This window comes from Rissa tridactyla, chromosome 4 (genome assembly GCF_028500815.1).
Source record: "Rissa tridactyla isolate bRisTri1 chromosome 4, bRisTri1.patW.cur.20221130, whole genome shotgun sequence".
Lineage (NCBI taxonomy): Eukaryota > Metazoa > Chordata > Aves > Charadriiformes > Laridae > Rissa > Rissa tridactyla.
In genome coordinates this window covers 52,986,499-53,009,070 of record NC_071469.1, presented here as the reverse complement: position 1 = coordinate 53,009,070, position 22,572 = coordinate 52,986,499, and the positions used below count along the sequence as shown (strand labels likewise).

Genomic DNA, 22,572 nt, shown 5'->3' with positions numbered 1-22,572 from the left:
TCTCTCCCCAATCTAATAATTATTCATATGGCTGTATTTTGTTCTTCTCCAGTAGCAGCATGAAACTTGATGTGAGCTGCAGGAATCCAGCCAGTGACTATACAAGCTGCTGTTGTGACAGCATAAAGCAGAAGCCAGCTCGGCAGGTAATTAGACTTGAAGTTGGGAAGATCTTCCCCCATCAGCTTGAAATAGTAATTTCGTAGACGAGAAAATAGGTTGTCTTTATCTACCACAGGTTACCAAAGGAAAACTCTGATCCCAAGAAAGGCAGACAAAATAAATACCAAGATATATCACCCTAAAAAGGTATTAAAGGTGGGTTTGTTTTGTACTCTGCAGCAATTCAAAAGACATTTACAATCTTCTATGAAGTCAGAATTAAGAATACAAGCTCTTAGGTATCAAAGTACAACATTCACTTGTTAGAAATGAGTACTTCTAGTGCTTGCTAATTATATTCTCTTGCCCACTGACTCAATACTTCGGAAGGCCTCAAATACCACACATGCTGCTACAATAAAATTCATTCATGCTTCCAGAGTAATCCCAGGGAATCCTGAAGGACTAATGTCAACAATTCATGCTTCCTAATGCCATACTTCCAGTAACTCAAATGTACATGAAGCTCCTTTTTCATTTTTCTAACTTCCACACCCATGGAAGTAATTCCAAAACACTAGAAACCAAGGAAGAGTCTAAATGCATACATACCTAGAGTCATGGGGGATTACATGACTTGAGTGTTCAGTACCACCAGTAACCTCATTGTTAACACCAGCTGCCAGTACCCCTCATATGATACTGGGGGAGTTCTCTCCCATGGTTCCACAAAATTAAAAACTCCAACTAACAATCTTCAACAATGAGTTAGTGATGACTATGAAGGGGAAGAAACAGGAATGAAGATCCACCTGTGTTTGCATTGGGGAAGTGTTAACCTAACAGCCCACTCAACCCATAGATTGGGTGTGTACAGGAAGATGAGCGTCTTTGCTTGGCAGAAATTGGGATCACACCTTGTCTGAATAAAACTGTATATTATTCACCTACTTATGATCTGTAAGAAAGACATACTGTCCTCAAATATTATGCTGCAGAGATATTAAGCTGTTTTTTTCAGTTACAGATACCTCTTCCCCTGTCAGACATGTATATCCCAGACCAAAAAATCCCCACAAACCTCCAAAATACGAAAAAAACATAAAAAGCCTCCCATATACCCCCCAAAAACCTAGTAAACTCTAGGTTAGCATCCCATCATTTCCAGGTAATTATTCTGAAAACTTACATTCCCCTCTCAGTTGAAGTTCAGCACTCACTGGAAAATTTCTGCATAAGTAAACCTTGTAATCATCTCAGACACTAGCAGACCTAGACTTGAGTTCCATAGCATTACCTATTGCGCATGAAAGCTACAGTTAAGACAACTCAACCAAACTAAACATTACAACTAACTTTTGGGGTTTTTAAATAGCTCTAATAGCTTGAAAATAAAAATCAGCAATCCTACCTATGTCATGATGGGCTAGTAGCGAACTTACACCTAAGAGTTTGGTAATCAGGGGAAAGTTTTCACAGATCATATGATCCTGACTGATGACAGTCTTCCTCTTCACCACGAGACTCAAGTCAATACAAGGAATGGCCTCTCCTGTGACTTGATTTTGAAAGAGAACTCTCTAGCCTAGCAAAGGGCATTATTAAAATCTTGAATAAGGTTCATACGCAGTTAATGAACAGTCTCACACACACCCCAGACATGTAACCAGAAAAAAAAAAAAGACAGCATAAGAGTTAAAGCTTCCTTTATCATCTGTTTAATACGGTAACACCAATTTTGAAAATGCTGGAAAGTGTCTGTCTCAAACAGACTCAGTTTTGTAAAATAGGGGACCCTAGAAAATTCCCTGAATGGTGCCTAAGCACAGAGTTAATAAAATAGGTTTTAAAGTCAAGTGCATAATGTTGGAGATGCATGCGTATATTAACAATACGCTGAAAAAACTTGAGACTTACTACCCCATGCAGTGCTTCCCCCCCACAAAATATACCCATATACCCTGAGAAAGGCCAAACAGTTCTAAATTTTCTTCAGCACCTCCAGAAGGCAGAGTGTCAAAAAACAAGCACTTCAGTGGAAAAAACAAAAGGCATTGATTCATATACAATTAGCTCAGCTAAATTTACTACTGAAACCATTGCTATTCCAGCTGTCCTTGACACCTGCATAGCAGGGACAATGGAACATGACAAGCATCCTCTTAGGATCTATTGCAGTTTTCAGGCTGACACACTAACTGAAAATTGGTGACAGTTACAGTTCTTGAGCTGCTGCATTAATGGAATTAGCACAAAACCAGCTATGTACCTTATTCAAGCATCCATGCCACAGCAGAGACAAAACAAATGGAGACAGTCAGTGCTTTACCCACCTCTGCTAAATCCATCACCCAAAAAACGTCAGTACTCTGAAAAGTAACATGTTTCTTTCTACTCAAAGATCCAGTTTACACAGTGACAGACAAGCAAAGGAAAGCAGAGAACTGGATACGAAAAGTTAGAAGGAAGGATGTTAAGGGAGGAAACTTGTTAATATCCTGTGCAGCACAAGCTCCCACTGTTTTATCTTCCTTAAATAAGGGTTAGACTGAAAGACCGAGAGCAGAACAAAACTTTCAAGGTCAAGTTGCACATTATTTTCTAAGAACAAAGCAGCTCACTCTTTTCCTCTATTAGTCAGTGTTTCTGGAACCATCTGCAGAAGTCGTATGCAGAAGCCATTCCTAGTAAAACACATTTAGGCTCTGCAGTTTAAGATGTCAGAAAAGCCTATGAAAGCATGTTAAAACGCAAACATCCCTTCTGTGCATTGAAAGGGCACTAACTGAAATCCACTACACCACTGTTGTGGCACATGTCCACCAGTCTTGCCCCAGACAACACTATAAATACACAAAAGCTCTTTTATAAGGGTATAGAGAAAGTGCAAAAGAATACATTCAACCTGACACGTCTACCTGAATTCAAATCCTTAAAGGAGGGGCTTTAACGTCTCAGACCCTATGCTATCTCTATATAGGCACTAATTTGTACAGCACATGTATTTTATCTGCACTACAATAACAATGCAGATGAACATTAACCAGATACCTTGCGGTGTCTGCCAGGTGTTTAAATATTTTGCAACTCAAATGCTGAAATACTATCTGCAGTCCAATGCTTAAGATTATCCAGTAAGAACACGTGTATATTTCCATCAGCTATGGAAAACACTTTCCTTTTTTTTTTTCCTCCATTTGTTACATTTTATCAACAGACCTGTTACCAACACACAAACATATACTACAAACCTTCTATTTTGAAGGCTGATTTCATCAGGAAGACTTAACTCCCCAATACTTTCATTTTGAGAATATGAACACTGAAAAATATTTACAGAAACTTTTAACCCAAAAGACTACATGTTTATCTGCATTAAGCAGGCCCTATACAATCTTTAAAAAAACCAAACAAGCTCTGATATTGTATATTTTGATAAGTTTAGGTATATACAGTGTACTGTATCATAAAAGAAAACATAATCCTGTACTATTTAATAAACAATATTCTTATCTTTGTCTAAATTAGACAACATGTTTCTGAGAATGGTGTATGTTCGTTCCCTGCCCCAAAATGTAGTTTTTGATAAAAGTGATGTACAGCTCCTACAAATCACCCACTTTTGTGAGTGTCAACGCAGAACTCCCCCTCCAGTTTGGCCAGAACTCTCATCACTTTTTGCTTCTAGGAAAAAGGGTTTGAGAGAAGAAATAGGATGATTTTTTTTTTCAGCTTGAATTATGTTCCACCACCAGAACTTTAACACACACAGTTCTATACATTAATATATTACTATGTTAATATATTTACTTCGCTGCTTTTCATCCTTCACCTACAGTAGACTTCAAGTGAAAACATATACAATATCATTATAGCAACAAAAATGAAAGGCCCAGAGGGATCATTAAGTTTTTTATACCATGTCAGTTATCCTTCTGAAGAGAGACATACCGATCTTACACTCCAGTGAGAAAGAAATTAAAATACTTCTTGTATTTGTATTATGTGACTACTTTATGGCTCAGATAAAACCGTCAGCATTGACAAAGTCAGCTGTCTGAACAGGGACACAAAGGTCAGATTATCTCATACCTGAGGTTAAACACTATTTTAAACAGGTAAGTGCATTAAAGATATACACACCTAGAAAGAAAATCCACTGCAGACTTGTTAAAACAAATACATCTGACTACCACAGAATGAACTGGTAGCAAGGTACGTCAACAGTAATACGAGAGTTGTTCTCCACCCAGGATCATTCAAAAAAAACAGGATTTGCCCCACTGCCACATACCTTCGATGCTTGAGGAGTAGAAATCACATGAACAGTGCTGGGCTTAACTCCATTTGCCTTAGGTCGCTTGTAAAGGGCAAATCTGCTTTTCCTGCGTCCTCTGTCACCATTAGGGAGGGATCCATTATACCTAGAATTAAACAAGAAGAGTTTGGCATAAGAGACCACCAATCTGGAATACAGAAAAGAAGAGCAGCAATTTGGTCACATATAATCAAATGCAAAGTCAAAACCAAAGAAAGTACACAACCGTGTTAAGTTTTATTTCCTGAACTATGAGCATCCAAACATTCTTTCCCTACCAATGGTTAAAAATTTATTCATCATTAACACGGTTATCAACTAGAAATAAAATACTGTTCAGCCACAGAAAAATACTTCAGGTCTAGAATTAAAGGAATTGGGAGAACAAATCATAAGTCTTCTCTGCAATTTCAGCACATGGGGAGTTTTAAAGTGTCATTACCCTAGTATTCCCTTCCCCACATCTCATGCAGGAATGGAGAAGACAAGAGGAAGAATGGGGGCGATCTGGAAAAAGAGTCATTTAGGGGCAAGTCAAACTAAGTAAAAGGGAATTTTACTCACATAGGGGTTTTTTTTAGTTGTTTTTTTCCTTTTTATTTTAAACTCTAATCCTAAAGGCTTCATCTACTATTAAGGAAAGAGGATGCAAGTGTTTTTAATTTATGTGAATATGTCTGAAGACTTGCTAATGACTTCCTTTTTCAGGTGTAATATAGTAGCCTTCAACAGTTTTCATCTCTCTCTCTCTCTGAGGACAGAGACCCAACGGATTAATTATTCAGAGAAGATTTAAGCCTCAAGGGGACGTGCTTCTTCCACAGGGAAGAAATCAACTGGAAATTTCTTTGCAACACATAAGCATTGAGTTCACCGCCACCCCACCCCGAAGATTTAGGACAAGTAGATGCTTCTCTTCACAGCACGGTCACCTGTAACATTCTTGATAACTCTCAACTGCTCTATGAAAAACTCTCAGGGCTTTACTGCATAGATGCCTTTTCCATTCCTGATCTTCAGACATTTCAGACTTTTGCCTGAAGAACTACAACTATTACTCCACTCATAAATCTCAGTTGTCTTACTGGTGAGGTCTATTCTGTACTGATCCCATATATCCCTCTCCTGCAGTCTTTATGATTAAAAGCTAGTATCGCAGTCAGAAAAAGAATCTGAAAAGAACAAAGAGGAAGATTTAAAGGTGACTAACTTCCTGCAAAGCAAAAGAGGTTTAAAAAAAAAGTTAGAAGAACTCGTTATCTGCTTAGAGATACACTTAGAAGCAGTTCGGCTCTACATCCACCACACTATCTGCAGATGAAAATCATTTGTAGCCCTGCAGAAGGCTAATAGTCACTCACTGGTCAGGCTGCAAGAGCAGTTCTGTGACAACCGCTGACTAGCAAAAGCAATGTAAGTAACCCAGAACCATTTTTTTCTTTTTCTTATCATTATATTCTCTATATGTAACTAACTAGTTTGTGTAACAAGAGAATGCACTTGGAGAGGCTTGTATCCTTTTGCAAACAAATGAGAAATCAGTAGTGGATGAAAGCAAGTGGTCTCATTGTTAAGGTTCTGGAGCACTGCCCTGCAGAAGGCTGACTGCTTAATTCAGGCAAGGATCGCCTGGCATCATACAGGAAAGTAGTTTAAAACTTCACATGTACAATGTCTAAGTACCAGTGATCGATCTGAACTGCAGGACTGCTGAATATTTGTGAGCACAAACAAGAGCAAATTTAAGACTGAAATAATCTCAAATTAAAGTACTCTAGAACATAAAAGCAGACTTTTTTAAATATACATTTAACAGATGATCCCAAGGACACATAGTAAGTTGTGAGCTTTTCAGCTGGGCTACAATTAAGCTTGTTCCCTCACTCCCATCTTCATAGGAAAGACTACTGTATCTCTCTGAAATATTAAGAGATTCCCCGACACAGCAGAAAAACAAGAGTAAATCACTATTACTTCATGCCAGGCCTACTCGTATCTTGGAAACTTGTTATTAACCCTACACAAGAGAAGAGCAGCACTCAGTTAACACAGCATACCCTCATCATAAGAGACCAATTCCTAGAAAGATATATCAATATAATCCAAAGGCAACTTAAATACTAGCCCTTAAAGTAGGAATTATTTTATTCTCCAGCTTGAATCTGCCTAGATAAATCTACATTCTTTCAGAGACACTATATTACCGTGAACATGCCAGCAAGTTTTAACTTGCCTGAAGACAGCATTCTTGTATTTTTGTCCGAAAACCTGAGAAAGCAATACCACTTCAAAAATAATACATAACTAGTATCATCACTTGTTTTATATTCTGTAATCAATTTTTTTTTTGTATTTGTGTAACTGTTAAGCAGTACTGAATTTAAGTAGGCCCACTGGAAGTTAAAACCAGGCTAGTGGGGTTATTTTGTCTGGTTTTTCTCATGTTCACAAAACAGTTGTAACTGGAAAAGGCTTAATTATCTTTTAAAAAAAGAAAGAAGCCTCTCAAGGTTAAAAGGCCTTTTAGAAACTTTAAATAGGAAGGAAATACAAGCAAAGTGAAAGTTCAGCTCATTCATCTTTATTAGCACTGACAAGTTTTCATGAAGGTTTTCTTTGTGCCAATTTCTAAATTTCATTTGCACAAAAAGGCAGGAGAAACTGAGTGGTAGTTTTACTGTTTGTTATGTTTTAATTATAGACCTGCAAGTTTTGTTTTGATCTGACACTGGTAAAAAGAGCTAGGACAATTACTAGGTATATGTACGTGCTTTACAGGAAAAAATCTGAATATCAGAAAACTTGCCTCTTTCCCCTCCATAGCTAGCAGACACCTTCATTTTTTTCTCAGCCAGGACCCTCAACTTGCTCACCACAAGCCAACCCTCCCCATGGCACTTGGGCCACACCTTTCCTTGCCACTACCTAAACAATCGACTTAGCAAATGAACTGATATTAATGTCATCGGATCTTGTCAGCCACAACAGGACCTGCACCCACCCACTCACCCAGCATCTCTGCCCGATAAAGTGTACAACTAAGATATCTCTTGAGGCAGCAGACCCACGTTTACTTCTTGGCAAGTCCCTGTCTTTCCTAATTGAGCTGTCCCACAGGACATGGTGGTTTTCAGCATTCAGCAGGAATATAGGCATGGCCACCCACACCTTGCCAAGTCAGCTTTTCTAAGCACAGGCACAAGGACCTATAGCGAGAGAAGCAGCCCTCTCCTATTCTTCGTTTTTCCTCAACTCTTTTATTGAGCAGTGCCTGGATGAGCCAAAATTGCCTCCTCCCAGGCAGGAGCAGGACAGAACTGCACAGGAAGAGGAGGGACAAGAACTAAGGCCACAAATTCCCCATCACGGAACACCGGGAGATTCCAAGCTTCCCCAGAGCCAACAGGAGCTTCACGAACAGAACAGAGGCTCCTTCTTGAATCCTCTCACAACCCCTCTCCACAAGCATCATCCCATTTCCTTTCTTCCTGCACTCTTCCAATAGCTCCAGAAGCCTGATGCACCTCAGGGACCAGCACATAAGCATGGCAACTTCTTGCTTCACAAGATGGCCAGCAATACCAAAGACAACCTGAAGCTGGAACCCTCCATCCCACCAAAAAGCCTAGAACAAACATTGCTCTCAGCTAATAAAAACTAGGAGAAATTAAATTTCACAGAGACAGAATGACCATTTCTGAGACCATCCTGCTCACACGCAGACTTAAGGGGCACTTCTGAAGTTCTCCAGATGTTCCAAAATATCAGAACAACGCCTGTGATAAAAGCAGCCCTATACTTTTTTCAAATGCTTCTCAGCGACAGCAATACTGGGACAACTAGCATTATGAAACCTCGTGGGATAATTATCTCTGTTGATAGCACTATTCCTTGCAAATAAGGGAGTGGTGCTGGCATAGGCTATGGGCACCATAATTATCAAAGCAAGTTTCCTACAGATTTACATCAAACAGTCGAGGACTTTGGTATATAATGAAATGCAAACTCCAATTAAGTTTTTCCCATGGTTGGGATATGTAATGAAAGCCTCTTCTCTGCATGGATTCATGGCTGTCTGGAGAACAAGACCACACACGCTCTCTCCCACAGTCCGAACACTGTGGCGAGTTCCTTTTCTACAAGTCTTGTAGGAATATATTTGACTACTTCAGAGATCATCATCAAGTTTTGAACCATTTGTGGGAGGGCTCGTTGCACAAGCTTTTTTGGTTTGTTTTGTTTTGTTTTTAAAAAGAATCAGGCTTAGCCAGTGGCAAAGAGTGAACAAGACCTCTGTTATGCAGAACAAGAGCTCTAAAAATCTTGATCTGCACCTTGAAAAGTTAGACTTCAATTCAGGGAAGTCATCCTCAAAATTAAGGGGAGTATCTATGAGCTACCAAACACAGAAGCTGCTGCACGTAGCTGATTATTTTTTTTTAAACAATGCTATGAGAATGCAAACTTTAATACTTCTCCATACTTACGCAAACTCCCTCCTAAAAGACTACAATCTGAACAAGTTAAACTTTCATAGGGAGTATTTCCACTGGACAAAAAAAGTAACTTTGATTTATTTTCCTCACCTACTGCTAACAGTTCTACTGCACATGCTGTCATTTTTAGATGCTACCCTGCTTCACAGACTCAGCTTTGAACAGATGACATGTTAGAGCTCAGTTGTTACCATAGCTCTAACGCGTGAGAGAAAGCACATCTTTACTGTGCTATACAACAAAGCTGCAGAAGTATTACCAGCAGCTTCCACTGTGACATCAGACTTGAGTGAATTTTTCCTTTTAAGTACATTCTGATTCCATGTTCAGTACCCTACAGTAGTATATACTCAGCGCATATCAAAAATTCAGTTTCTGTTTACACCATATTTTTACCATCACTGAACTAGTGGGGGCCAACACTGCTGCCAAAAGCAGCAGTCCCACCTTCCATTTGCTAGTTTTTTCCTGCTATGTCTCTCCCTGGTTCACATGAAGAGGAAACAAAACCAGTTTTATGTTTTAAATTTAGTTTTAAACCACATCAATTCCTTGCTCTCCCGTTCACCACAAAGCCTCAGAAGCACTTCTATCAGCAACCAGGCACAGAAGGCAGGAGAGATTCCTTTGGAAGTATTGCAAGCCTACAGTTATCATGACATCTACATTAGAAGTCCAAAGATACATTAGTCACCTTCACAATATCCAGTCCCAGAGCTTTCCACGACTGTATGCTAAAGTCCTGACTAACTGGAAAGCCCTCATCTGCTGAAGCATCCAACATTTACTCCCTTGAACACAGATTAAAAGAAAAAAAGCCACATGCTAGTTGATATAAAAACACAAACAGAAAGCTTCAACATATGCAACATTTACAACAAAATAAGTGAGCTTAAGTCTCCTTTTATGTAATATCACTGCTGCTATTCCATATTCTTTACACTACCCCCTTGTATCATACTGAACAATTCATTTTGTATCTAGAAGAACTGAGGTACTATTTCAGCCAAATAATTTGAATGGTTTGGGATTTTTTTTTTTTTTTAAAGACAGTATTTATTCCCAATATATTTTTCTGTATCAAACCTTCATAAAACCAGTAGTTGCTGTCTGCCAGTTATCTGAGAATTTCCGTGAAATAGGACAGTGAAGTTATACACGAACTTAATCTCATCGGGAAGCGTTGCCAAATAGGAAAAGCAAAGATAAGTAGTACTTCTGTACCAACAGGACAGCACTGGTTTATTTTCTCCTTTGAACTCTATTCTCCAGTACTGTGTATCAGTATTAAAGATAGTAACTCAATAATCATTTAAGTCTAAGCTTGTCTCCAGCTGATTATTACACACATCAATTTCTGTCTCAGAAGCAGCCTCCAGCACCAGAAGTATTGTTAATCACCAGCCTGTTCCTGTGGTGAAGTTCTGGCAGTGAACGCAAGCCTGCTTCTTGAACACTGTAGTGCTTCACAGACTACTACAACAGATTACACCAAAACCCTTTAATGTTTAAATTTCTTGGAGGTTGGAAAGAGGGTACTGTTTGTCCTCATCGCCATCATCATCCCCCAGCAGTCAACGAGCAGCTCAACAAGCCTGGACTGACCAGAAGGTTCCCTTCTGTCTTCCAAACCTGCACTTTCCCCGTTGCATCACATGCAACATGCAACTTTGGCAAAATGTACAGTTGCCTCCTGATCACAGAAGGACAGAAAATAGAGCTAGACAGGACTTCAAGTAGTCACCTAGTCCACCGGCAACTCGAAGGCTTGATCCAATCCATTCATGACATTTCTGTTTCAGCCTGGGAAATGCAGGCCTCCTTACCTTGTTTCCACATCTTTATAGTTAAAACTCTTCCCATGCACGCAGCAAGGGAGATTCAGGTCAAAGTAAGTCTCCTGCACTTCCCAACAAATCCAAACAACCTGTTCTCTTTTCCTTCTCACAGCAGGCTCACATGCTAGAAGATTTGATTCCCATTTGATTTTTCTTTCTTTCTAAAGGAAAGCATTTTAAGAAGTTACAGAAGCAAACTAAAGTAGCTTTAAGTGGAGTTTTTGTTATTATAATAACTATACCAACAAGTAACTCATGGGTTACTCTTGGGCTTCCATCCTTTGAGTAACAAAAGCCTCTGATCCAAGACCTTTGGTTTATGTAACCTTGGAGGAAGTCCTGAGTGAAACAGTCCCACCTCAGACTCTGCTGGCTAAGACATCTCTATAGGCATAAATGCTTCCTAATCACTACCAGCAGTACAGCTTAATAAAGCAGTCTTCCTGCAGAGCAAGAAAATCCAAACCAGCAAGTTACAAAGACCCAAATAATCTCATCTCTTTCCCCAATTAAGAGCAATGTTTCTGCATCTGTGAACTTGATTATCCCTGAGAAAGGTATGTTGGAGTAGCTAATTGTGGCTATAGTCATCTTTTTTTGTTTGTTTGTTTTGGTTTTTTTTGTTTGAGAGAAGTTTCTTCTTAGAACTTGCATCTGTGAAGACGTTTTACTCTCACAAAACACTTTAGGAAAGTATTGCCTTCTCTAGTACTTTTGGAATACTCGTTGGCATAGTGATCAATCCTGTGTGTTCACCATGAGCCTCCTCTTCCCTAGCACCATATTTTTGCACTGCCTGCCTAGTTTACTGGGACCTGTACAGCCCCAGAGCCTTCAAAGAGGTTGCAGTGGTTCAGTGAAATGCAGTCTGACCTGATAACCCCTACACTTATTAGGCAGATTTTTCAGAGAGAAGGCTGTTTTGCATCGTTGCCTAGTGATTAGGGGTTGGTTTTAATTATTTTTAAGCTTCCCTTCAAAAGTTGCTCTTAATTGTTCCTGCTACCATTAGGAACCTAGCAGTCAGCTTGACCAAAAGCTGTACACTATGCTTATGGTGCTTTTATGTTCAAGTACAACCAGCCTCTTTCTGATCAGATTCCAAAGTGTGGATTAGCTGAACGCAAGGCTAAAAGGTTATGCACACCATGGGAAAAAAAATAAAATTCAGAGGCACCTACAACAGATCAGATAAGCTAGAACCTACTTCCCTCCTTCATGAGGTATACAAATTAAGTAGAACCTTATCTACTGAAAACACCGCAAGAAATCACATGTGAAGTAGCTGGGGTTCTCCAGGGTGACCTTACTTCTCCCTCGGTGTTCTGGAACAAGAGTGGTTGCTACTCTCATTCACAGGGAAAAGCCTATTTCTGGCTGCTATGGCCTCCCTTTCCCCCCCCCCCACCAAATGACGAAAGGATCTGGTATGCTACAGTTCAGATTAATTCACTGCTTTTCGAACTATTCCACTCCACGCATTCCCTCTACTGTCAGCAGGACTACCCCACTATTGTAACAACTGAAACATATCAGTTAAAAAAAAATTATCAAGTTTGTTTTAGGGAGAATATTTCTAGAACATACAGCTGACTAATCCTCATGTATATTTTCTTGAATTGCCTATATTACATAAGCTAAACATGCACCTGATGCATATTAACTTCATCCTATACAAAAAGTTAAAGGATGCTATTGGTTTGCAAATACCAAATCAATTGTTTAAGAATTGCCTTTTAATCAGCTTTATTTACACTACGCATCTATTTTCCTTCAAAAGTCCCAAACCTCTCTGCTGTTTTGATACTCTCTCCCTCACTGATGTGGGGGAAAAAAATAAATTATAAAGTAAGAAAATACAGAAGCAAAGTAGTAACCAGTCTCAAAGTGAGGGCCACAGGAGTCAGGGCTTTATTATCTCTACCTACTTGTAACATGAGACAACTGAGATTTAGTCACGAGCATAGTTCTGACACTTGTGTAAGTTAACTGATATTTCTTCTTGGGTGGGAGGAACTTACTATAGAAAATTCTTATAATTCTCTTTGACCACATTTTCCTAAGCAAGTGGTTTGTTACTTACCCCAGATTATTTTTCTGGAAAATAATTTGTTACTTTTTCTTTTGTGAAATCAAAGACGGCAGACCCTTGACACGACTTTTGAAAGACCTAAGTTTCTGTTTAAGTTTCAACTAGCATTGCAACTTCAGTTTAAAGAAATTCAGTATCTTCAATTGCATGTGTTAATGACAACATGGAAACGGGTATTTCAAGAGGCAGTAATGGAGGATATTTGCTGCATAGGCTTCTGCAAGACAACTATATAAGCAGCACAAGAGTTTGATTAAAAGCTAACACGCTAGAAGAGCCTAAGGAGCATGCTGATGCAAACTACTAGAGCATCAGGATAAGCTTCAATTAAAGCATTCAAATAACCTGATAGTTCCAAATAACTTAATAGCTGAAAACATATACAGGCAGACCAGTTAAGTACTACAGCCAGAGAAAGGAATGATTATAGTCTCACCTACAACACAGATTACTTAGAAGCCATCCATAACCATAATACTAGCAGGGAAAAGGAGCAGCTACCTTTAACAGGACACACACCCACCTACCCCCCGCCCAAATAAAAAAAAAAAAAAACACAACAAAAACCCCACACAACCACTTTTAAGATAGTTTTACAACAATTCCAATATAAGTAATATGCCAGAAGAACATCAGAATGCAAGGGGTTTTCCTTTTAGAAAGCAAAGGGTAAGGGAATCTGTTCTTTCCCATAATGACTTCCTTAACAATCCTTATTTCCCACATTTTACTGCTCCCCCCAGCATTCATTTAACAAGGAGGCAATTTTATTCAGTGCTTTAAGCCCATCTCCAAAGCTCTCAACTAAAACCATTCACCACTGCATAGAACCAACAATGCTAGTGCACCGCAAAATACAAGGTATAAACTAATCAAGTTCATTTCAAAGCACGCTTTTTATCCTAGCTAAAAGAGCATAAAAGGTGGGCAAAACACCATATTTAGTGAATCCTCTTTCCAACCCTAAACCTCTCATACTATAGAGGAAGTGCTATTCATCTGTGAACTATCTATAACCTAGCCAAATGCCGCTGAAATTGTTTGATATGGCATTTTGTTAAACTAAATACAGATAGATACTATAGAAAGCGAGATCTAGCTTTTACTGCATTAAAAACAAGTCAGATAAACACAAAATCCCATTCAAAGGAAAGTACTAGGCACAGCTGGGTTTTGATGCAAGAGAGAAAGAAGTGAAGGAGGAATACTGTTTATCCAAAACACCAGTGGCTTAGGATCCACACACTTTTGTATTGAAACAATTTACAATCTTCTCTTAAATACCAGATCAAAAAAAGCTGAGAGTTTCAAAATTAAGACAAATTAGACTTCATCTAACACAAGGGGACAAGAGACGTCAAAACACACCTGCCCTGACATACCAAACAAGCTCCCAACCTATCTTATCTATTTGTGCTTCATGCATGCCTGAAGATGCAAAAGCAAGCTGTTCAAATTTTAGTCTGAGGAATGAATAGTAATAACACAATGTTACATCTGAAACTTCACTACATTAAACTTTATGGAGAAACCACATTTGATTCAAAGGACCATTTGGGCCATTAAAAAAAAATATGCACAATTCAGACAATTCATTTCCTAAGCAATCAAATGCTTTCCCTAAAACACTATCAAGGACTATTTGACAGCTCACATTTTCATAAGAAAAAGTGATAGCTTCCTTATAACTTCAGTTATCCTCCAAATACAAGCAGTTGAAATGTCATTTTTGTGATTCCACAGACAAGAAGTTCCAGGATGTCTATTACTTAGAGCTTTTTCGAACACTCAAGCATGACAAGAATCTTCTTAGGTTCATTCCAATATCCTTGGGCGCAGAGGGAGAGATAAAATTTGCATCCATTTTGTGAATATAGGTGATCACGCAGGCAGTGTACTGAATAGAAAGTGAAGCACCCAACTACCGTATCTTGACCTCCAACATCTGTGTCAGATCCTATCAAGTTTAACATCCCTTTTAGTTTCCCAGGGAAAAAGCCTTACAAATGCACAGCTCCCTGTTCAATCCCAACTGCTTAAAAGAATCCCAAATGTTTGTCTTGGAAACAGAAAATAAAAAAAAATGGCTTTCCTTCTTTGTAGCACTTGCAACCATTACTGCCTCTCAACACAACAGTTTCCTTAATATCACTGGACCAGATGTACCAGCCTAGCTGAGAATCATTCTGTGGTTACATTTAGCATGTAGTATTCAGTGTGAGTTACTGTCAGAGGTTCCTGCTTTTAATTTGTATTCTCCAAACAATATAAAAGAATGGGCATTTTGTGAGATAGATGTAGAAATAAAACTAGTGAGACATAAAGAACACACAGAAGGCTGGAAGAACCACACAGCACTAATAGTCTGGAGAGCACCATGAAGCAAAGCAGCATTTTTGTTTGCAGTTTGTTATGCACCCTAAAAAACATATAGGACAAATTATTCTTCGTACCAGTTTTAAAGAACTACCTGAAATCTACCAGATCAGTGTGTGTACCATAAGTACACAAGCATCACAGCACAGCTGAATCTGTGGGGTTTTTTTAAAAAGTCTTAATGAACCAGAAATTAACAGTGCAGCAATGCAGTGAACTAGACTTTGATATATCTTCTTCAGACTTAAAACATCCTGACAACTTACTAACTCACAGAGACCTTAGGTGTTTGCTTTTATCATAATTTATAACAAAGTTAATCAGTCACCTCCAGACAGGAGAAGATTTTGCAAGGCTGTTAAATGTTTATTGCTGATCAGCAAAACTAGTTCTGATCTATTTAGCTTTATGATAGCAAAGTGTTTCAGTTTCACTCTTCTACCCACAAAATGTTGAGATTTTTTTTTCACTTAAGAGGGCTTCCAAAAAGTTATATCAAATAAGACCTGACCCTTTACATGTCTCAGAAAACCATCACAAATATCAAGAATTATGAGGTATCTGCATGCACTTACTAAGTCACAGAAGGGATATATTCCTGAAGTTTAATTTCAAGATGCTCAGAAATTCTGGTCTCTAGAAGTATCTCACTATACAGCTTCTTGCAGCAATGGCTTGAACAAGAGATTTTGCACTACTGCTGTCTCCAGATGGGAAGGCACGTCATTTCAGCAGCACACATGTTTTATGCAAGTTAACTATGCAAGATTATGTTTGTATACAGATGCAACCATTGAAACCCTAAGACACACTGAAGGATCTATAGAGGTCAAGGTTCTTAGAGGACCAAAATTTTCATTTGGCTTATTTGCAGCACTAATCTAGCCTGCCTACTTCTGGTTACTTACTCTACAAACAGAAGTTTCATAAAATTTGCATTTATACATTCCAACAGATATTAAGTAATGCACACAAGTGGCACAATGGTTTGTAGAACAGAAAACAAGTTTAAAGCCACATATAGCTCTCCCTCAAATTTTTTTCCTTTGGAAATCCAGCTCTTTTTCTTAGCCAAAACCCACAAAGACAGTCAGCACACTATTACTATTTTTGTTCACCAGCTTTCAAAAAACAAGCCACCCCATATGTTTTTCTCTATTTGGATTTCTTTGATTTTAAAGGCAAGGATGCCCTATGGGGCAAGCCAGACCAAGAAAATAGAGGATCTGTTTAAAGCAATGTTTCCTAAAGTAGAGGCTATAATTCCAAACAGTATTTACAGGACTTAGAAGTAGCATTTGCAAGCCAAATGGAAATTCATCTGTAGAAATAAAGCTCATGAGCCCAAGACTGAAATTGGAAGTAGGTTCCCCAGCAAAGCATGACTAAAGAGCTAGTTCAGAGACACAGACATCAAGTAATCGATTACAGCTGGCTGGCTCAAGAGATTTCCCTTTTGCCCTCAAGTTTTTATACCTGACATCACTCTCCAATAAGGGCACCTTGACCATGATACCCTGTTTCCAACTGAATAGGGGAGTGGTACGATGCTAGGGAATTTTGCATCCCACTCCCCTGGCAGTGCATGAGGATACACAAGTACAGACAGCATCTGAGCCTATCTCCTTTTTATGAGGGTTTTGCAGTACCCAAATTCTTACCTTTTTTTCCCCTTACTCAGCTAAAGATACTGCGTATGCATTTTAGAAAATAAAGAGCACATTCCCTTGCTAATCTGTCAATACTTTGGCATAAGAATATCTGTAAGGGTCTCCCACAACTGTTTTACTTTCCTCCTACAGCCCTATCAAAAGCAGAAGAGCTATAGCCTTTGCTTCTATTATGTAGAAATCTCTCAGGCAAGAGATGCCATCGCTCTACCACCTTGAGGGGGAATATAAGATAAGAATGACATATAGAAACACTCACACCCCACCAGTTTGTTTCAGTACCTTTGTCTGTAAAACTCAGAAGTAAATATTCTGGAGCTGCCCATCATAATGGGACACGCCTGAAGTCCTCTAGAGAGGCATTCACATCTGGACAAATCCCAAACAAACTTCTTTCAGAGTTTTGGCCAAGGACAAAAATCCTCAACTAAGCTATTTTACAACGACTTGGAAAGGGAGACTTCTTACATCCAGAAACACAATGTTTATGTTGAGTAACACAGATTACTAATCTTAGTTCTGAACTGAGCTCATACATGAGGCAAAAGTATGAGGCTGCTGAACTACATGGGACGTTATTTGCAATTCCCAAAACAGTTTCAGGTTGTGTTCAAAATGCCTCCAAAAAGCTATTTTCCAAAAAAGATCCAGACACTTGGAGTTACTCTTCTGGGACCTCTTCTTCCACTGAAAAAGCAGAGATTAACTGATGCAAAGCAAAAGTACGTATCACCACAAAACCTATATTCTATACTGAGCACTTCATGAAGCAGCACTTACTTAAGGTATCCCAATAACAACCAGAAAGTTTCTCACCCCAAGGCACTGTGCTGGCTGGCACATACAACACAACAAACATTTACTATACCGAAGTTTTCTTCACAAACACCTGTAACAGACCTTACGTGTAGCCCAGGCTGCCACTAGAGATTACACCACTCTTCTACATCCAAACCTCTTCACCATAGGTAGCTGAAATGCCCAAATGTTTGTGCCTATTCCCATTCACTCAAAGTTGACATCCCACCATTACTGCATGCAGTAGAGGTGAAGCCATCATAGTGACAAAGACAATAATCAAAAACCAAGGAGTTTCATAAGCCAGAGAACCAGCAAAGCATGATTTCCTCTGGGTACACGTCTTGCAGTGGGATTCCTTCTTTGTCTACTAAGGTGACAGCTCCAATTGAAGCTTTTCCTTAGAGGTGAGAATCATAGTCATGTGGATTCCCTGATGTCTAATGAGGCAGGGGAGTGTGGGGGCTCATTCATCTTGCAGACTCTCCTTAATAGAGCTCAAACAGCACTGGGAGGCTTCGGAATGAAATCAGTTCAATGACATACTTCATTTCCAGTTACAGACTACAGCCTCACCTGTCACTACATCTTTCAGTACATCACTGAGTATTCATCAGAGGCAGATGGAAAATGACTGGAATAGGGAGCTAATAGTACCAGCAGGATTGGGGATGCAGTGTCCTCCAGCAAGACAACTGCCTGGACAGCCAGGAGCAATAACTACCTTAGACATCTGACTTCATTCCATCTGTTTGGGTCATCATCCCAAAAACTGACTACCTTGTTCTGCCCCTATACAATGTCTGCCCTTTAAAGTCTCAAAGGGGCATCAGATCCTTAAACAGTTCAGCCCACACCACTTCAATACTTCCAAGCACTTCTCAAACCACGACAATCAGTTTGAAGCAGGCACTTGTTCAGAACTTCTCTAGATTTTAACTGGGCTTAATTTATGCCAAGACAAACTCCACACCTGAAGAGTCATTATTTGGACTTTTTTTCTTCCAAAGCAAAGAAAGATAAAACAAACAACAGATAATAGGAAGCTAAAAGATCCTGTCAAATACTGCATGCTATACCACTCTTTTTTTTAGTTTTGACAAGAGCTTTCACACTTTGCATAGGCCTGTACATCAAATAAAATTCCTCTTTCTCCATAAATGGGCAACAGCACATGTAAAACCTTGTAGTGGAAGAAGGAAGAAAATGAAAAGTTTAGATTACCCCTAACCAGGCTACTCTTTAGACTCAGTCATGAATGTAGGTGTGAAGTTACCTTCATTTAAGTAAACAAAAGACTGCTTACAAATCACTTACATAAGCTTCAACTAGTTCATGCACAAATGAGAAGGGGTGGAGGGGTTCAGAGATGGGAAGGTCACATAGCACATCTGGTTTTAACAAATGAGTTGTTGCTTTTACAAATGAACACACGTATTTTCTGGATATTAAAGAGCATCATACATGCTTACCTACCAATATTGGTTTTAGTTTAACTCAACTAAGTGTTTTGTTCCCTTGACCTATACATGTCCAACTGGTTTTTAAACACATTTAGCTAGCTCTACATAGCACAAAGCATCACACATTTACCATCTGACATATTCATAAAAAATTTCATCAGTTCACAAAACTGAGACAGCTGTTTTTTCTCAACTGCCACCTCTGCCCAAGACTCACAAATCAGCCCATACTCTTTCTGGCTTGGGTCTGAATAGAATCTGCAACTGGAATTTAGCCAACCCCAAATCCAGTTCCTTCCTTCCTGCCTGTACTGACTACGAAATGCCCAGAGGAAAAAGAGCAAATCACTTTTGCCACAAAAAGATCTCCTTACCCGTTAACAAAGTACTATTTTACAGTTGTTCTCCCTATACTGAGAGATTTCCAGTAGGTAAAGCCTTAATATAAACCATTCTCATCCAAAGAGTTTAAGCTGCAAACTAGCATTATATGATCAGAGGCCAATTCCTGAATTGAATTTAAAGTCACATTGCACATAACAAACTATGAAGGTACACTAAGCTTGACTTAGATGCTGCTAATCACTTAAACCCTAGCTTTGCTTACAGAAGGAACTGTGCTTTATGTTTTGTAGTCTTCCTGCCTCCTTACATGGAAAGGTATTTGCTATATTACACCAGCCTCTGCATGCTGGAAACTCAAAACTTGCAATAAAACTAGATATATAGCACTCAAATACTGCAGCTGGAAGTGTGATTGTGCAACCAAAGAGATAAGGTAGGGCTGAGCCAGCAATGTAACAGCAGTATTTTGTGCTCAAATGCTGAAAGTAAGGCACAAAACAAAAGTCAAAGTTAAGGATTTTTTTGCTCTGACAGCAAGCAGACTGTGAAAATACTGTAAACAATGGCTTATTTATCTCTTAAGGGCAAAAGGAAGAACATATTTACAGCTTTTGGGAAAACTCTGTCAAAGTCTTTAAATAGGTGCAGGGGCTCACTAACAAAAAGGGTTATTTAAGAAATGCTTTTGGAATTGTGGAAAAAAATTGTAGCGCACATCCCTAAAAACAAGTAAGTAGCTTGCAGTCTCGACCCTGGCACCTTCAGCAAGACATCTTGCCTCAGGAAAAAAGTCCCACCACAGCCAGTAAGACTAAAGCACTGCAGCTTCCAGACGCTGCCCATGGAGGCACATTCCTGTAACCTCTAGGAATGCCCATACGGTCCCAAGAGCAGCTGCCTTGCCAGTGGTGTTTAAAGGTGTCTCTTGTGTTTCAAACTTTTCATTAATCCAGTGAAGACCAGCAAAAGACAGAAGAGGAGTAAAAAAAAAAAAAAAAACAAAACACACAAACAAAACAAACCAACTAAAAAACCCAAAACAAAACAAAAAAAAACACACAAGACTGATTTGTTTGCTATTGCCAAACTGCCTTCTCCAGATGCAGCTCTGATGGAAGAAGTTACTCAGCTGCTCATGTCAACCAAAGCTTGCCTCCTCATAGATCTGCCCTAAGACCAATTTGTTCAATTTGCTGGTATTTTTTTGGCAAAACACACCAAAGTACTGACAGCCCATTTAATTAAATCTTCTGGCAGCATCAGATATGGGAACACACTTACAAAGAAATCCTCTATCTCCACCGCTATTCTGCCAGAGGGGGTGCAGACCTGCAGTAAGGCACTGTTACCCCTCACATCACACACATGGTTCTGGAAAAGGACTTCTGCCCACAGCCTATGACAAAAGGCCACACACTAAACTCATGAATTCAAAACTCTCTCACTGATGCACTGGGAAACTATTACAGTAAATTTTAAAATTCAGAAAGCAATTCAAAGTAGGTCTTACACATCTGTTAGCGGAAAAGTTAGGATTCATTACCTTGTAGTTGTCCTACCTAGTCTGAAAGACTCCTCTCCAATGCCAAAATGTTTTTTGAGTTTCACAGCTGTCTGCTCTCAGAGGTCAAGCATGGACTAGGAGGAAGGCAGTTGGAACTAGGGCAACATTTGGGTTCATTAGTCAATGTTGCATAAAAAAAACAGTCATTTGTGAGATACAGAACCCTGTCACAAGATATGCAGGGAAGCCGGAACCGTACAGCTCTCGGTATCTTTCAACAGTTCGGTCTTTCCTATCAAAGAAGGACATATGCACACTGCTCCTGTTTCAAAGGCCACAACCCCACCATTACTAAATCAGACATCAACAACCAAAATAAAGTCATGCTGTCGCACATGAAGAAATACAGCTGTGCTTATATCAAAGTTTCAGCCCATTAACTTCTGTGTCTAGACTAAACAGTTCTTCCACTCTTCCTACAGGCACGTGCTAGAGAGTTTGCACATTTGGTCACCAGTTTATTTGTAATACGCAAGAGGAGATCTAAGCTTTTATATGCTTCAATTTGTTTAGTTTACTTTCATACAGTGACTAATTGTCTTCACAATCAGTACCACTTTGTCTTCATCCATGACACTCATGCTTTAAGAGGATACACCTCATAAGTCTGATGCCTACCTATTTGTTTAGGTATTACTAATGTCATCCAGTTTGAAGTTCATGACTGTTTCATGACAGTTTATGAACTTACTGGATTCTAAAATAAAGATAGCATACATATTTGACACAGAAGAGTAATTTGAAAGCCTACTAGACACATCACTACAGTTGAATATGAAGACTGCCTTCCAAAAGTTTTTAATCAGTCAGAGAGAAAGACTATGCCAACACTTCTCCTTTGTCTGCAATTCCTTGAATGTAAAAAGGAAAAAGGAGAATTTTGCAACAACTGGGATCAGTTAACATTACAATACTCAAGGAGAAGAAAATAATGCTTCTTGGCCTCCTCCTTTTTAACATACTGTGTGCCAGCTATCTCTAGCTTTTCTTCGCTGTCCCCATCCCTTTGGGGAGGCAGCACAGTAAACTGACATTTTAAGTTAGCATTTGTCTCACTGTGGAACTGGCTGCTTTCGTCTCTGCTTAATACAATCACTTGCTACACAATAGATGCAGCTATATCATAGTTAATAAAAGCAATAAATATGGCAGATGAACATTAGGTCTTTATTGCCAAACAATTCATAAGGGCACATGTGGCCTTCATACTATTCCCTAGCATAGGAAGCCTTCAGCTACATTAGACTAGGAACAGTCCCACATCTAGTTCATCCTCCTTGAAGCATGCTAGTTTTATCTCCAGTGAGGTCAGGATACGCAGTGTGCCCAAGTCTAATATTGAAGACTGTACTGTTAAATGGGGAAAAAAACCCACCACCTAAAGTAAATCACTTCCAGAAGCACAGAACAGGGCTTGCTTACTTTCCCCTCCCTACAGAAGAAACAAATTCCTATTGACAGAAGCATGCCTAATAGGTCCTTCAGCAATCGGCACCCTCATATCGTGCCT

The 22,572-nt window shown here is 39.2% G+C and overlaps 1 protein-coding gene across 1 annotated transcript in view; it reads right to left on the bottom strand.

Moving 5' to 3' along the window:
- The window catches only part of PELI2 (pellino E3 ubiquitin protein ligase family member 2), an 81,527-nt gene that overhangs the window by 50,454 nt on the left and 8,501 nt on the right, over window positions 1-22,572 (bottom strand). The window contains exon 2 of the mRNA XM_054199576.1: window positions 4,397-4,526. Within this exon, the coding sequence (XP_054055551.1) occupies window positions 4,397-4,526 (130 nt within the window). The remainder of the gene's footprint in view (window positions 1-4,396; window positions 4,527-22,572) is intronic.